General features: G+C 43.5%; 1 protein-coding gene across 1 annotated transcript in view; it reads left to right on the top strand.

Moving 5' to 3' along the window:
* Positions 1-10568, top strand: part of LOC132099545 (uncharacterized) — a 12187-nt gene extending 1619 nt beyond the window's left edge. The window contains exons 3-9 of the mRNA XM_059505758.1: positions 111-192; positions 829-1024; positions 1106-1174; positions 2316-3196; positions 5491-6263; positions 6512-6703; positions 9588-10568. Of these exons, the coding sequence (XP_059361741.1) occupies positions 111-192; positions 829-1024; positions 1106-1174; positions 2316-3196; positions 5491-6263; positions 6512-6703; positions 9588-9838 (2444 nt within the window). The 3' untranslated portion in view covers positions 9839-10568. The remainder of the gene's footprint in view (positions 1-110; positions 193-828; positions 1025-1105; positions 1175-2315; positions 3197-5490; positions 6264-6511; positions 6704-9587) is intronic.
* Positions 10569-17674: the final 7106 nt, after the last annotated feature.

Here is a 17674-nt window from a genome sequence, read left to right as displayed (position 1 = left end):
GAGTCTCTGAATAAATCGACTATACAAGTCAGTAAAAGTCTGATGGATCAGAAATGGTACTCACAGATGTATGTGTATGTGTTGTTTAAATGTGTGTTTTGTGTGTGTAGGAGATGATCAGTACGCGGAGGGATCTGAAGACAGACTTCCTCCTCCGGACAGCCCTTACTTCCTCACAGACCCTCAGCTCTGGTACAGACCCGCTCCACTCAGCAGGCCACTTCCTGTCAGGACAGGAAGTGCCTGCGCTGTTAGCCTGTCACCTGAGGAAGCTTATTCACAACACACAGTTACAATACAACAAGAGTCTTCAACACTTGACTGTATCCTGACTTTCTTATTTTTATTATGAGATTCTCAGAAATATTGCTCATGAGTTTTCCTCATAATGTGTTCATATCTCACAATCTTTTTTTTAAACATAATTCTAAGTTTACATCTTTTATATCTTGTAATTCTTAGTTTATATCTCGCAATTTTGACCCTTTTCATAATTCAGTTTTTATAATTTACAGTTTTAGCTTTTTTTTTTCTCTAAATTGAGTTTATATCTTGTAATTTTAACTTTTTTCTTGAAGTTTGCAACAGAAAAATACAGCTAATTGTTTTAGTCTGAATTTCTATCTCAAGAATGTGAGTGTTTTATGATGCATTTCTGAGATATAACTGCAAGATATATAAGACTTCATGAGAAAAAAAGACAGAATCATGAAATAAAAAGCCACTTTTGTGTTGATTCGCTGGAGGAGTGATCTCCTCAGTCCTGAGCAGTGTTGACTCTGTGTGTGTGTGTGTGTGTGTGTGTGTGTGTGTGTGTGTGTGCTGCAGTGTGCCCGAGCTGGCTGAAGAGGGCGCTAGTGGCGTCCGCGGCCCCGTGCTGTTCCACCCCCCGCCCAACTGCAGGATCAGAGAGGTGCATTGTGGGAGTCAGGTCCGGCTCGTCGTCATAGCCATTCGAGACATTGCCAAAGGAGAGGAGATCACCGTGGACTACAGCCTGACCGACTGGGGAGAGAATACCATGGTGAACGACTGAAACACTCTCTACTGTACTCTCCACACATCTGTGTAACCTTTAACTCACTCATGATCTGTTCAATCACAGGGCTTTCACACTGCAGTGTCCCCGCGCGGGTTTGACTGTGGATTCAACCCAGAGAGCACCATCAAGAAGGTGATTCACACACACACACACACACACACACACACACACACTGACTGTGTTTACATGCAGAGCTGGAGTTAAGGCAGATTGTAGATCATGAACCTTTGACACTGGAGGATTGAACTTCTTCTCCAGCCATCAACCAGCTTCTCAAACATTGCTGTTGTCAACAAAACTAAAAGAAAATTATAATTTGTTTCTTAAATACAGTGAAATATTGTGTAAGTAACATTTTTCTATTTTTTTATTATTTAGTTATATTCAAGATCATAAACGCAGGGATATTATAGTTAACTAAAACTAAAACATTATAGTAAAAAAATTGTTACGTGAACCGAAACTTAGTTAAAATAAATAAACAGGAAAAATAAACTCGTCATAAGTCAAACAAATGTTTTATTGCGCGCCTCATGCACGAGACCAACGCACCACCACAGAAACAAGAATGAGATGCCTTCTAACATAACTGTGGCATTAAACCCAGTTAGTGAGGGCTCGTAAAATATTGCACATATACAGGCTGTTCAGATTACTTGTTAAAGTGCAATACCTTATATCTGCAGACGATGTACGTCTGTTTGTGGATGGAGACTTCTACACCGGCTACAGGCTCTAATCCTCATTTGCGTGAAATGCCTGTGAAATGCGGAGCTGAGGTGAAGTAGCAAGGCAATTTGAAAATGATAGCCAAATTATTATAGGCTAGCTAATAATAATACTTATTAATAAAACTTAATACGTTTATAAGAGAATGAGCTTAATATCATCTTGACTATTGATAAAAACATCTGCTATCATCGATATCGTGTTTAAACGAGGTGTTTTAGGAGGACTCTTGGATAAAGAATATCTCTTTGGATTTGAGACTTTAGTCTTTGTAAATTTACAGATCTTCTGTATACACCAAGAGCTTGTAATACTCCAAAGAGAAAGGAGAAATGTGAATCGCATTATATGACCCTTTTAACACAAACTATAATACTCTACTATGATCCTAAATAAGCTGCTGCTATGTTTGTTAAACAACAACAAAATCATCTGAACCGACCCAGAATCTATGAGAGATTTCTCTTGTGTAGGAACATTTTCCCATTTAAAGCTGTTTCTCTGTCGAGACCGTCTGTCTCACAGCTGGCCTGTGTCTCTGCAGGAGGAGGAGCCGGGTTCACTCCCTCTGTCTCTCACTGTTTCTGACTACCTCACGCCGTCCTGGTCTCTGTCTCCCTCCTCCTCTCCGCTGTCTCACTCCGAGGCCAGCGACTCCGACCGAGAGGACGAGGAGGAGGAGGAAGACGACGACGATGATGACGACGACGACGAAGAGGACCTGGAGGACCTGCGTGGACGCATGATGAGACGCCGCAAGAAACGCAAAACCTCTGCGACCGTCAAGAAGAAGGCCCAGCCCCGCCCCCTGTCCTTCGCATGCCCCGCCCCTTCCTCACCAGCGCCCTTCCAGCAGCCTCTAGCCCCGCCCACGACAAACATCAACAATAATATCAACATAAACATCGGTGCGAGTGGCACGCTCTCCCGCAGACAGCACTGTCCCTACTGCGGGCGTCACTTCCGCTCCCTCGCTAGACACCTGGAGAAACACCACGAGCAGCAGCCCGAGGTCCGAGCTGCCATGGAGCTGTCGCACCCCCCCACCTCCTCGCACCCCTTCACCTCTCCCGCTCAGCCCTCGTCCTCCCTGGGAACAACCTCCCTGTTCTCCCGCGAGCGAGACTCTTCGTCTTCAGCCCCGAAAGCCGGAGGTGTCTCCTTCTCGCTCTCGCTGTCTCCGCCTCCTGCCTCCAGTACCTCAAAAAAGAGCTCAACATCATCGCCTAAAAAGCCAGCCGCTAACAAGAGCCCTACCGTCTCACCCAACCCTCCCGCCAGGAGAGGACGGCCACCGAAGAAAGAGAAAGAACAGCCGCAGAAGAAGCAGGAGGAGGCGCCTCCAACGCCCGGGAAACAGGAGGAGGAGGAGGTCGACATGAGAGAAGACGTAAGCACAGAGGACAAGGACGGTGAAATGACGAGGTGAGTTCATCTGAGTTCAGGTTTCATGGAGAAAAAGTGTGAGAAATAGGGTTGCAACAATTAACTGCTCGTTGGTAGAAAATCGGTTCCAATATTGGACAATTCACATCTGCTGAGATATTAAACAAATCAGGATTCAGTTAGGGGCAGGAGTTTACATTTACATTTAATCATAAACGCTTTTATCTGAAGCGACTTACAAATGAGAACAATAGAAGCAATCAGACCAACAAGAGAACAACAACAGTATACAAGTGCCATGACAAGTCTCAGTTAGTCTAGCACAGAACACGTATCATCATAATAGACAAGAAAAGAAAAGGTAAGTGCTAGTATTAGCTGGTTAAGTGCAGGCGAGAAAGATAAGTCTTTAGATGTTTCTTGAAGATGAGTAAAGACTCAGCTGTACGAATTGAGATTGGGAGGTCATTCCACCAGCTGGGCACAGTCCAGGAAAAGGTCTGTGAGAGTGATTTTGAACTTCTTTGGGATGGTACCACAAGGCGTCGATCACTTGCAGAGCGCAAACTTCTGGAGGGCACATAAGATTTAAACAGTGAGTTTAGGTATGTTGGTGCCGTGCCAGTGGTCGTCTTGTAGGCTAGCATCAGTACCTTGAATTTGATGCGAGCGGCTACTGGTAGCAGTGTAACCTGATGAGAAGAGGAGTAACGTGAGCTTTTTTTGGCTCATTGAAGACAAACCTCGCTGCTGCATTCTGGATCAGTTACAGAGGCTTGACAGTACATGCAGGAAGGCCCGCCAGGAGAGCATTACAATAGTCCAGTCTGGAGAGAACAAGAGCTTGGACAAGAAGTTGGGTGGCTTGCTCTGACAGGAAGGGTCTAATCTTCCTAATGTTGTATAAGGCAAATCGTTGTAACAGTATGTGGTCTGTGAAGCTTAAATGAAAATCGTGACATTTGCCAAGTATGGTTACCATTACTCGGAATTGCAATGCTCTGCATTGAACCCATCCAAGTGCACACACACAGTAGTGAGAAGTGAACACACACCCAGAGCAGTGGGCGGCTATAGATCCAGCACCGGGGAGCAACTGGGGGTTCAGTGCCTTGCTCAGTGGCACTTCAGCCATGGGTATTGAGAGTGGAAGAGAGCACTGTTCATTCAGTCTCACCCACCTACAACTCTTGCCAGCACAGAGACTCGAACCAGCGACCTTCTGGTAATTAGTCCGGCTCGCTAACCATTAGGCCACAGCTGCCCCTAAACTGATGATCCATCACAACTCCTAGGTTTCTGGCTGTCCTCGAAGGAGTAATGGTTGATGAGCCCAGCTGTATAGAGAAGTTGTGATGAAGCAATGGGTTAGCTGGAATCACCAGGAGTTCTGTCTTTGTAAGGTTAAGCTGAAGGTGATGGTCATTCATCCAGCTAGAGATGTCACTCAGACAGGCTGAAATGCGAGCAGCTACCGTCGGGTCATCTGACTGGAATGAGAGGTAGAGTTGGGTGTCATCAGCGTAGCAGTGATAAGAAAAGCCATGCTTCTGAATGACAAATCCTAATGATGTCATGTAGATTGAGAAGATAAGTGGTCCAAGTACTGAGCCTTGAGGAACCCCAGTAGCAAGGTGGTGTGACTTAGAAACTTCACCCCTCCAAGACACTCTGAAGGATCTATTGGAGAGGCAGGACTTAACCCACAGGAGTGCGGTTTCACTAGGGTTAAGAGATCTAGTATAAGGTCATGCAGAACAATGCACTAATAACTGATTTATAAGTAATAATTAACAGCCAGTATGCTAGTAATGTGCATGCTAATAACCAACTAGTTAATAGTCTAAAGTGTTACTCTATTAATGTAGTTGAAACCAGTGTTGGGGGTAATAGATCACAAGTAAACGTGAGTTATGTAATCAGATTACTTTTTTCAAGTCACTAGTAAAGTAATGGCTTACTTTTAAATTTACATTGCATTATCTAAGTTACAATTCCTCTTCTGTCCCCAGGAATGAGTACAGAGATGCTCATTAATGTCACTTTTGGTGTGACAGGCGCTTTACAGTTGCAAAAAGTGTAACTTCTCAGGTTTTTGTTATTAAAAACAAAGCAAGGTCAGCTCAGGTGACAACAAAAGTAACACAATGCATTACTTTCCATAAAAAGCAATGCAACTAATAATTTTTTTAATGCAGTAACACAGTATTGTAATGGATCATTTCCCCAGCACTGGTTGAAGCACTAATGTCTGTAAGAGTGTGTAGATGGGTCTGTGGATCTCCTGGATGGGTTCAGCTCTGATCAGTTCACTGTGTGTTGTGTCCCTGCAGCGGTCACATGCCTCCTCTGCTGTCGTCTCTCTCTACACTGGTGCTGTATCTCCGGCGGCAGCAGCACGCCTCGTTCCTGTCCCTGTCCCACGCTCCTCCGTCGGCCGAGGCCTGGCGTCTGCTCTGTCACTCCAGCCTGGCTCTGCTGATCCTCTTCAACCGTCACCGTGAGTGTGAAGTGGCCAAGCTCTCGGTGCAGGACTACCGTGGCCGCGCTTCTCCCTCCTCTCCCTCGCTGGAGGCCGCTCTGTCCCCGTTCGAGCGCGCCGTGCTCTGTCTGCTGCCGCGGGTGGGAGTCCTGGGCAAACGAGGCCGCGTCCAGACGCTCATCCTTCCTCCGCACTCGGAGGCCTGTCTGGATCTGCTCCTGAAGACGTCTGCAGACGTGGGTGTGGATCCCCAGAGCCCGTATGTGTTCTCTCGGCCGTATCACTCCCCGGCCACACCTCTGCGCGGGACAGACCTGCTGCGTAGCCTAGCGCGCTCTAGCGGTGCGAAGAACCCCGCGGCGCTCACCGCCCCCCGAACACGCCGACAGGTGGCCATCCTGACCCAGCTGCTGCTGCTGGAGGAGGGCGAGCGCACGCCGGGCACAGCCACCAGACGCCTGGAGGACTTCCTGCAGAGCGAGTATCACGTGACCCAGAGCTGCGCTCGGATTGGTCAGGACCCGGCGCTGATGAACCGCGTGGGGAGAGTGGTTCTGTACGGAGAGAGAGAGGGAGTGCTGTTCAGAGGAATGAGCCTGCAGCACATCTGCCTCGAGCTGGACGGTACACACACACACACACATTTAATGCATCCTTACTATAATTACGATTAATAATATTAATTGTAGTATTAATATTAGTGTTTTTAAAAAATCTAATTTATCCTTTAGTGTAGGTTTTTACAAAAATATGTTTTCTTGAGCAGTAAATCATCATATTATTCTGACTATAGACTTTTTGTTGTAGTATTTGAGTATATCAGCCCCGTGGAGGAGCTATGTGATGAAGTGTGTGTTGTGTGTGTGTGTTAGTGATGTCGGGGAACTCTGCCGACTCGTTCTCGGAGGACTCTGATGGAGAGGCCAGTAAGAGTAAAGACTCTGTGAAGAAGAAGAAGCAAGGGTCAAGTACTCGAGCGCCGCGGCTGAAGAAGAGCAGTCCTCATCCGTCCAGCAGCTCACCGTCAGCAGCACTCAAGAGACGCAGCGCTCCGCTCAAGACCGGTCAGTCACCTCATTAAACGTCACATCCATCACAAGTTACAGGATACAGAAGTCAATCGAGAGCAGCAGTAATCCTCACCGGTTACCCACCGCAAGTAGAGAGTGAAAACCTCCCTAAATATCATCTATGAGACAGACAACAGGAGAAACACTGACAACCGTCCAGTTAGAACACTTCTCAAGCCACACAGTAATATTTACAGTGGATTTACTGTAGTAACACTAAACCTACATAATACACTATTATCAAACACTTGGTAAGCCATTGATTTTCACTCTCTGATGTGATATTTAATGAAGAAAAGTGAGTTTGACTAAAGATGGACTTGAACCCAGTCGATCGTATCAGCTGGTACACCCCACCCCCCCACCGCAGACACTAATTAACAGCCTCCAATGAGATTACATGTGTTTATTCTTGACTTTTTTGCTTGAAATTTAACAACTTTTTATTCTCCGTTTATTCTCAACCTTTTTGGACTATTAATTCATTTAAAATTAAAATGTAATGAGTTATCTCAACATTTTTATCTAAACTTTTTTTCTCTAAATTTAATGACTTTAATCTCGAGAGATTTTTTTTTTCTTTCTATTATTACTTGGCCCTAATTCTCTTCTGTAACTATATATATATATATATATATATATATATTTTATTATTTTTTTTTTTATATGTCTATATAGTTAGGATTCTTTTTTTTAGTATATCATGTTAAACTAAAAAAATGCTGCCCTGGAAGCTAGCTGGAAAAAAAACTCTTTCTTTATTTCAGTTAGCATTGATTTTATTTCTGTTAACAGAAGTGTTTGTTAATGGTTTTGGTTTGAGTGATCTAGGGTTTATTAGTTTAATTATATAGCACATTTCGTACACAATGGTAATTCAAAGTGCTGTACATAAAGTAAAATAATCATGAAGAAAAATAATCACAAAAATAAAACAAGCAATTTAAAAACTGATTTATTTAAAATGAATTTAAAACAGTTAAAAATAGAAAATGATTTTACATAAAATACAGTGAATATGTAAAATACAGTGCAATCAGTTCGGACATTGCACAGTGCTCATTCAGTAAATGCACAGATAAACAGATGAGTTTTAAATCAAAATTTAAATGTGACTAGTGTTTTAGCACATCTGATCTCTTCTGGAAGCTGCGGGTAGCATAGTAACTAAAGGTGGACTCCCCTTGTTTTGTGTGAACCCTTGGTATCAATCAACATTTTATTCAAGACACAGAGGTCCATAGAGACAACACAGTACAGATATATACATAAATACAAGACAATACAAAACATTTAAGTATGATGCAGGTGAGGCATCATTAAAACATATACAGGCTTCGGGTCCAATGTTTCCAAAAGCAAGATGTGTACCTTGTGTCACTCTTAGAAACATCAACTATGGACACAATGATCATATTCTTAGACCCCGTCAGTCTGCACATGAATCTATACATAAAATTTCTTAAAACAGCATTAAAAGTGGGCACATTGTTAGACACAAACATTTCACTGGCACTACTCCACCTAGGTATTTCAAGCACAATTCTCAGTGCATCATTATAAGCCACTTGAAGTTTTTTCATTTTCGACTCACTAGAATTACACCACAGGTGGGCAGTATACAGTGGAGTGCAATAGGTTTTGAAATATATATCAGGTATACTTAACTGACTCGATCCTTGTGATCTGAGTGCTCTATTAGGCTTATATTTAGTGAACATATCTGCAATGTATTTTGATCCTAGGTCATTGAGTGATTGAGGAAACGCGTTGTGAAATAAAATATCACCAGCAATCAGAGACATTCGCATTCGGACAGGATTAGTTTTCTCAGAGGATCACTGAGTGTGCTGAAAAACAGTAGGTAATTTGCTCTGGAATTATCAGAGAGGTTGTGTGAGAAAAACACAGACGTGGCAGATTCGGACGGGATTAAAATCACCAAGCACGTCCGTGAAACACATATTTCTCTAAAGACCCCCTGTAAAACTAGTCCCGTCCGAATAGGGCTTTAGACAGTGTTCTAGGTTATTACATGCAGAGGTTTTAGGTCCTATAATGAACACCTCTGTTTTTTCAGAATCTAGCAGTAAGAAATTACTTGTCATCCAGTTTTTGTATTGAATAAATACCTGGGGTTATGTTTGTTTTCTTCTAAAAGAGAAGAAAAGTAATCGGATCTAGCAGTTTTTAATGCTTTTCTGTAGGATATGTTACTTTCCCGCCAAGCAATACGAAATACCTCTAGTTTTGTTTTCCTCCAGCTGCGCTCCATTTTTCGGGCTGCTCTCTTTAGGGTGCGAGTATGCTCATTATACCATGGTGTCAAACTGTTTTCCTTAACCTTCCTTAAGCGTAAAGGAGCAACTGTATTTAAAGTGCTAGAAAAGAGAGAGTCCATAGTTTCTGTTACATCATCAAGTTGTTCTGAGGTTTTGGATATGCTAAGGAATTTGGATACATCAGGAAGATAACTTAAAAAGCAGTCTTTTGTGTTAGAAGTGATGGTTCTGTCTAACACCAATAGAGTTCAGAATGTCTATAAATGCTGATCCCAATGCATCGTTTTCATTATCAACATGGATATTAAAATCACCAACTATTAAAACTTTATCTGCAGCCAGAACTAACTCGGATGTAAAATCACCAAACTCTTTAATAAAGTCTGTATGGTGCCCTGGTGGCCTGTATACAGTAGCCAGTACAAACATAACAGGGGATTTATCATTAACATTTGTTTCTTTGGATAATGTTATATGAAGCACCATTACTTCAAACGAGTTATACTTGTAGCCTGCCCTCTGAGAAATCCTGAAAACATAAGGTCAGTGTTAACTGTGTGTGTGTGTGTGTGTGTGTGTGTGTGTGTGTGTCTCAGGGAAGCGCGGTGTGCTGAAGCGGCCGTGGTCGGAGGCTGAGCGAGTCGCAGTGGAGACGCACCTGAAGAGGAACATCATGGAGCTGCGTGTTCCTGCTAAAGCAGACTGTGAGCGCTGCCTGCAGCTCTGTCCTCTGCTGGTCAGTAACCAGCGCGACTGGAGGGCCATCAAGTTCTACTGCCACAACCGCATCCAGCTGCTGAGGAAACAGGGACGACGAGACGGGAACACGGCCGCTAACGTCTGCTAACCTCATCATTCACTCTCCTCACGCAGACCGCTTCTGTCGAAAACACAACCAAGATTCACCGGAGCCATCTTTAATATCTCAGCCAAGTGCCAAAACGCCACACACAAGTATCTTAACAGCAGCCTGTGTGCTCTCTTTCCCACTAAAATATCCACTTCTGTTTGAACTGCTGCACATTTAACATCATCAGAGAATAAAGTGTCACATGACTGCTGTGATCTTGATGAACTCGTGTGGAAAAGAGTTGTGTTGAGATTACTTCAGCTCGGTGAGTCTCTGGTTGTGTTGGATATTTCCTGAACTCTTCTTCTAAGCTCACACACTCACTGCATGCTCACACACACACACACACACACACATCGCCATGTGTGTGTGTGACTCCAGGACCGTTTCTGTTTCACGTGTGCAGACTCCTCAGAAACACAGCAGTGATGAACCGATCATAACTCTCTCTATAAGGACTGTTTTTACACACTGATGGGTGCGGACTGGCTCTCTCGCTCTCAGTTGTTAAACAGTGTTGGATCATCTGGGACCAGTTTTTCTCAGTCTCACCTCATGCGTCTTGAGTCTGATTCTCTATCAGGATCAATCTCACCAACAACACGCCCAGATCATACTTCACAGTCAGATCAACAGTGATTTGTGTTTTCTGTTTATCAGTATCAATACTGATTCTCATTACTGTAATGCATTGATATAAATACATCATTCTTATTTTTTAATATTCTCATTAATAATATTTGCAGCTAATAATACCATTAAAAAGCAGAAACTCCCAGTGGTCTGAGAAACGGGCTTCTTTTATTTTCTAGTTGGGGTTGACCTGAGATATCTAGTGAGATTCATCCGTCTGTGTTCTGAAGTGTTGGTTGCCTTAACTCTTGTTGTTTTATTGGTTATATATAGACCTCGTCTGGCTGAATCCGGTATTAAACCCAATCTCATTCACTTGTTTCTGTGCTTCATCAGTCCAGCTCAACAGGAGCGCCGTGTTTTAGGGATCATTGAGTTTGGAGATCAGCTGGTGTTTCGTTCTATTGGAGTTTGTTTTGCTCACCTGTGCCAATCAGAGCACGATTGATTGATGAAATCAGACTGTAGAAGGACACTGAATCTCCTCGCTCTCTCCTGTACAGTCGTCTGATCTCTGATCTGTGTACAGTGACGTATCCTAACATCATATTAGCTGTTAAAACTGTTTTCATTGTGTGATGTACATTCTGTAAATATGACTTGTATGAAGTAACACGTTTAAAAGTTGTTTTCTTAAATGCTGTTGTAAAGGTATATCAGATTTTAGAGAGACGATATCTTGACAAATACAGAGCTTAAAGTCACTGCGAAGAAAAACTGAATTTCAGATTGTCATGCCTTTTTATTAAATTACAAACACAGAAACATTAGTCTGTGTGTATCTGGTGTCCTTTCTGATTTATATTTCTCACACACATCACAAGCTCACATGCATGTCGTAATAAATGCTATATAGCCTCTGGTGCTCTTCACTCACTGATACATGTTATTCAGGTGCTGGTCATATAATTAGAATATCATCAAAAAGTTGATTTATTTAACTAATTCAATTCAAAAAGTGAAACTTGATTATAGACTGATATATATAATGGTTTACGTCATTGGAATGGTATGAAACTTGGTAACAATTTGTGAACGCACACACAAAAAAATAAAGGACATCATTTGAAAAGGTTATATGGTCCTGAAAAATTGTCCAACTTTAAATATTTTTGGATACGAACAAGTTAGAATGAGAAATGATTTTTATCTAGTGGAAGTGTTTGGTACTGCACCCAAAAAAATCTGAATGAATATATATATATATATATATATATACCTCAAATTTGGAACACACCTTTTTATAGATTTATTTAGATTTTTTGTTTTGATTTTCAGTTTTAGAGTAAAACGTGTTTTACTTACCTTTTCACTTCAGCAATAATCTTAAAGAAGTGTTTTCTTTTAAAAGAGACCAAGTTAAATCACCTTTATTTGTTATGTAATTTATACAATAATGAGTCAATGCAGGTTTACAGTGTTAAAAAAGAAAACAGAGAGAGAAACGAGCTGTCCATATCAGCAGTTATCAATAGTAAATATTCGTCATTCAAAAGGATAAACCAAAACCAAAGATAGAGAGAGCGCTGATTGCGAAAGTGCTGATTGCGATGATCAACAGGTGAAGACAGAGCGCAAACAGGTGTGCGCGCATTGGAGTGTGAGAGAGGAGAGAGAGAGAGAGAGAGAGAGAGAGAAACAACCCAGATCCTGACAGTACCCCTCCCTCAATGAGCGCCACCCGGCGCTCCCAAGGGAAGGGCCCGGCGAGCCTGGTAGAAGTCCTCGATGAGCGGGCGGTCCAGGATGTCCCGAGCCGGAATCCACTGCCTCTCCTCAGGACCGTAGCCCTCCCAGTCCACCAAGAACTGATGGCCACGCCCCCGAGGACGAACATCAAGTAGCTTGCAAACTCTGTAAAGGGACTCCACCTCGTCAAGAAGAGGAAGGGTAGGACGGGTGGGGGCGCGAATGACAGGTTTGACACAGGATACGTGAAATACAGGATGTACCCGACATAACTGGCGAGATAACTTTAGTTTGACTGCTACTGGACTAACAATTTTCAAAATGGTAAAAGGACCGACAAAACGGGGCATTAGTTTCTTAGAGCCCTCGTTGAATAGGCAGATTCCGGGTGGAAAAGGGGATAACCCAGTGGCAGACGAGGGTAGGGAATTATGGGCATATTCGGCCCAGGACAGCTGATCGCACCAGGAAGCAGGGTTCCGAGAGGTCAAGCTGCGTAACATACGTCCGAGGATCTGATTGGTCCGTTCGGCCTGCCCGTTGGTCTGAGGATGGAATCCTGACGACATACTGGGGGAAGCCCCAATCAGTCGGCACTCACTCTAGTGTGCCACCAAAATCTCCGACGAATAGCGGCTAAAGTACCCCTAACCCCGGGATGAGCGTCTAATTTAGAGGCATGACCCCACTGGAGAACGGAAGAGCGTGCCGTCTCGGGAACATATAACTTTCCCGTCGGGGCACGAGGGGGCCTGTCAATCAGTGAAAGAGTTCTCCTCACAGTCTGTTCCACTTCCCAGATGACAGCTCCGACCACGCAGTGCTGAGGTATAATAGCCTCCCTGGTCGAAGCCTCCTCTGTGGAGCCGAACTGCCGTGAGAGGGCATCAGCTTTAAGGTTCTTAGACCCCGGCCTAAACGAAATTGAAAAATTAAAACGACCAAAAAATAATGCCCAGCGGGCCTGACGAGCGTTAAGTCTCTTGGCGGAACAGATGTACTCAAGGTTGCGATGGTCAGTCCAAACGACAGATGGAACATAGGTTCCCTCTAACCAGTGTCGCCACTCCCCCAAAGTTAGCCGAATCACCAAAAGCTCCCGATTACCCACATCATAATTGCGCTCAGCCGGAGAAAGACGATGGGGAAAAAAAGCACACCGGTGAACCTTGTCATCTAGGGAAGATCGTTGCGATAGAATAGCCCCAACTCCCACGTCGGAAGCGTCAACCTCACCTATATATTGTCTTTCAGGGTCCAGGGTAACTAAGATAGGCGCGGAGGTGAATAATTTCTTGAGTCGATCATAAGCCTCTTACGCCACCTCAGACCAAACAAATTGAGACTTAGTCGAGGTGAGGGCTGATAGAGGAGCAGCCACTTGACTAAAGTTACGTATGAATCGTCTGTAAAAAATTAGCAAAACCTAAAAAATGCTGGAGCGCCACTTGGGATTCGGGAACGGGCCAATCAAGAACTGCCCGCACTTTCTCGGGATCCATGCCGTTGCCCTCAGCAGAGACCACCGATCCCAGGAAAGTGACCGATCGAGAGTGGAACACACACTTCTCAGACTTGACAAAAAGATGGTTCTCGAGTAATCGTTGTAAAACCTGGCGAACGTGTTGAACATGAACTTCGAGTGAGGGCGAGAAAATGAGAATGTCATCCAGGTACACGAATACAAAGACGTTTAACATGTCCCGCAAAGAGGTCATTAACCAATGCCTGAAATACAGCGGGGGCGTTGACCAGCCCGAACGGGAGAACGCGATATCCAAAGTGACCCATGGGGGTGTTAAACGCGGTCTTCCATTCGTCCCCCTGCTTAATGCGGACAAGATGGTATGCGTTACGTAAATCTAACTTTGTGAAGATCCTTGCGCCCTGCAAGATCTCAAAAGCTGCCGACATAAGGGACAAGGAATAGCGGTTTTTGATCGTTATGTCGTTCAACCCTCAATAATCAATACAAGGACGCAACAACCCGTCCTTTTTCTTCACAAAGAAGAAACCTGCACCAGCAGGAGAGGAGGAGGGGACAATAATCCCTGAGTCAAGAGATTCGGAGAGGTATCGCTCTAAAGCCTCTCGTTCGGGCGCCGAGAGGGAATACAATCTACCGCGGGGGGGCATAGTGCCGGGGAGGAGGTCAATGCTACAGTCATAAGGACGGTGAGGCGGAAGGGATACGGCCCGGGAGCGACTGAAAGCCGCCCGCAAATCATGGTACTCCTCCGGGGCTCCAGTCAGATCACCAGACTCCTCCTGAAAAACAGAAGCACAAGAGGGGACAGGAATAACAGACATTAAACAATTAACATGACAAGAAAGACTCCAAGACAAAACGGTTCCCTTGACCCAGTCAATATGAGGATTATGCTGGACTAGCCAGGGATGTCCTAACACAATGGGGGTATAGGGGGACTGAAAAATTAAAAAAGAAATAGTCTCTTGATGGTTTCCTGAGGTAGTGAGACTCACTGGAACGGTGACACGGTAAACCCTAGACAGTGCACTACCATCCAGGGCAAAGACGGTGGTGTTACCCCTCAGATCCGCCAGAGGGATGTTGTGTTCTTGTGCCCATCTCTCATCAATAAAGTTCCCCTCTGATCCTGAGTCGATCAACGCGGGAGACGTCACAGAGGAACCCGCCCAACGAAAAACTGCTGGCAGAGTGGTCCAGAACTTGGGTGGAGAGGATGTTACAGCAGCGCTCGCCAGTACTCCCCTGTCTGCTGGCGAGCTCTGGCTTTTACTGGACACGATGCTGCGAAGTGGCCCGCAGCACCGCGGTAAAGGCACAGTCTGTTGGAGATGCGACGTTGTCTCTCATCTGGCAAGAGACGAATGCTACCCAGCTGCTTGGGTTCTGGCTCAGGTCTAGCCATAACAGCAGGCGGCTCATGAAAAGGGGCAGGAGCTGCACGAGCCCTTTGGCGTTGCTCAAAGCATCTATCCAGGCGAATCGCCAGTTCAATCAGTTGGTCGAGCTGGATCGGTGCACCACGAGCGTAAAGCTCCTCACTCAGATCCACATTCAAACCCTCCAGAAAACGTGCGACCAAGGCAGGCTCATTCCATTCGCATGTGGTGGAAAAGGTGCGAAACTCTATGACAAAATCGGCCATTGTTCTCCTCCCCTGGCGGATAGTGGTGAGAAGGCATGAAGCTTCGCATCCAAAAACTGACTGGTCGAAGAGCTTAATCATCTCCTCCTTAAATAGCTCGAACCGGTGGCAACAGGGAGACCCAGCCTCCTAGACGTAGGTCCCCCACTCCTGAGCGCGCCCTGTCAGCAATGAAATAACATAGGCGATGCGGCACGGTCCTCCGCATAAGTCTGTGGCTGCAGGGACAAAGCCACCTCACACTGCGTTAGAAAGGCTCTACATTCGGTCGGCTCACTGGCATACATCGGGTGTTATGGGAAGTGTTCCCAGTTCTAGGTATTATCAAATTGTTTTGAGTTTTGAGTTTTGAGAATGCAGCGGACGTGGAGGATTATAATGCAATAAGAGCTTATTCTAATATGGTCATTTGTTTACTAAGCATACAGAACAACCACTCAATAAAGCATTACAATAATCTAGCCTTGAGGTCAAACACATGGATGAACATTTCTGAATTTTGACATAGGCCGTAATTTAGAAATATTTTTGAGATGGAAAAATGCAGTTTTACAAATGCTAGAAACGTGGCTTTCTAAGGAAAGATTGCGATCAAATAGCACACCTAGGTTCCTAACTGATGATGAAGAATTGACAGAGCAACCATCAAGACTTAGACAGTGTTCTAGGTTATTACAAGCAGAGTTTTTAGCTCCTATAATTTACACCTCTGTTTTTCAGAATTTACTCGTCATCCAGTTTTTTATATCGACTATGCAATCCATTAGTTTTTCAAATTGGTGTGTTTAAACGGGCTGCGAAGAAATATAGAGCTGAGTATCATCAGCATAACAGTGAAAGCTAACACCATGTTTCCTGATGATATCTCCCAAGGGTAACATATAAAGCGTGAAGAGTAGCGGCCCTAGTACTGAGCCTTGTGGTATTCCATACTGTATTTGTGATCAATATGATATCTCATCGTTCACTGATACAAATTGATGACGTTCAGATAAATATGTTATGATCTATGATAATGCATGACCACACTAAATACTGATCAAGTTTTACGACTGTTTTACAGTGGAAATTACATTTTCAGGTCTATGCCCAAAAAGTGGCTAACTGCAAATAAATAGATCATAACTGTTCCATAAATATGTTTTGGTACCATAAAATCCCTTAAAATACAATTTATGAAATAATAAGACATTATGACACTAAACTGTAGCACATTCATTTCAAATTTTTAGTTTTTGACCGCCTCATTAGGAGCACCAGAGGTGTTAAAAGAATAGTGAGTTTACGCCACAACTATAATGATAACAACACAGAGGAATTATATCGGTAGCTCACTTTCAGTATGACTTTTTTTCAGCTGATCATTGACAGTCAATCAGAAACTACCTGAGTTTAAAGAGCATTTAAAGCTGCAGATGACAAAACGGCAGCACATGCTTATAATAAACAGAATGTCATCTTGACTGCTGTAAACTCTAATATAAATACCCTTATCATATCTACTGTTCAGTTATTTTAGCAGAATAATTAACACATATTAAGGATGTTTCTGATGTTCTCATGCATTCCTCTGATGAACACTAGATGGAGACACAGTAATATTTTCCCACCAGTCAGAGTTTGAGTGTTCATATATTCATGTGAAGTATTCAGTGTGTAAACTGTGCTCAGTGTGTGCATTTGCTTTATGTGTGGAATACCTACATTAACATCGATTAAATATGCAGTATCCCACAATGCAACCGTCCATTTCCTGTGATGTATGAACCGGATGTGACGTCAGATGTGATTTTAACATCATTCGACTTGTATGATCATAACCAAAATTGGATCAAAAATGCTAAATAACTTTTTTAAGCATCATCACTAGTTAAACTAAACACATTAATGCAGCAGCAGTGTGAGATTATCACTACATCGTGGTTATATCACTTTTCCTAATCTTCCACTGAAAGCACTTCACAGATAGTGTGGAGCAGTTCATAATGTCAAACTCATAATAAAAGATTAATGTTAATAAGTGTTTTCCAGTTTAGTCCTAGCAGGATTCCCTCTTCCACATCAAGATACAGCAGAAGATCACGTCTCAAAGATAAACTGATATACTGAAAGAATCGTCTAGTCTTTACTTCAACTGTTCAAACCTCTGATTGCTTTTATTAAGCTCTTTTATTAAGCTCTTTTTATTTGATTAATGCTCATTAAATGTGTCGAGCTGTGGGAAGTCAGGAGCTACATGTCAGTGTGACGGGTGATGATGAAAATAAGACAGTTGTATTTGTGCCAAGTGTCATGTTTTAATGAATCACCTCACACTTTGCATTTCAGTTCACAGTTTTTTATTAAAGTACCAAATAAAAAAACATCAGTGATATTG

The sequence above is a fragment of the Carassius carassius genome, chromosome 2 (genome assembly GCF_963082965.1).
Source record: "Carassius carassius chromosome 2, fCarCar2.1, whole genome shotgun sequence".
Taxonomy (NCBI): domain Eukaryota; kingdom Metazoa; phylum Chordata; class Actinopteri; order Cypriniformes; family Cyprinidae; genus Carassius; species Carassius carassius.
The sequence above is the reverse complement of the archived record's forward strand: the minus strand, read 5'-3'. Positions and strand labels throughout refer to the sequence as shown.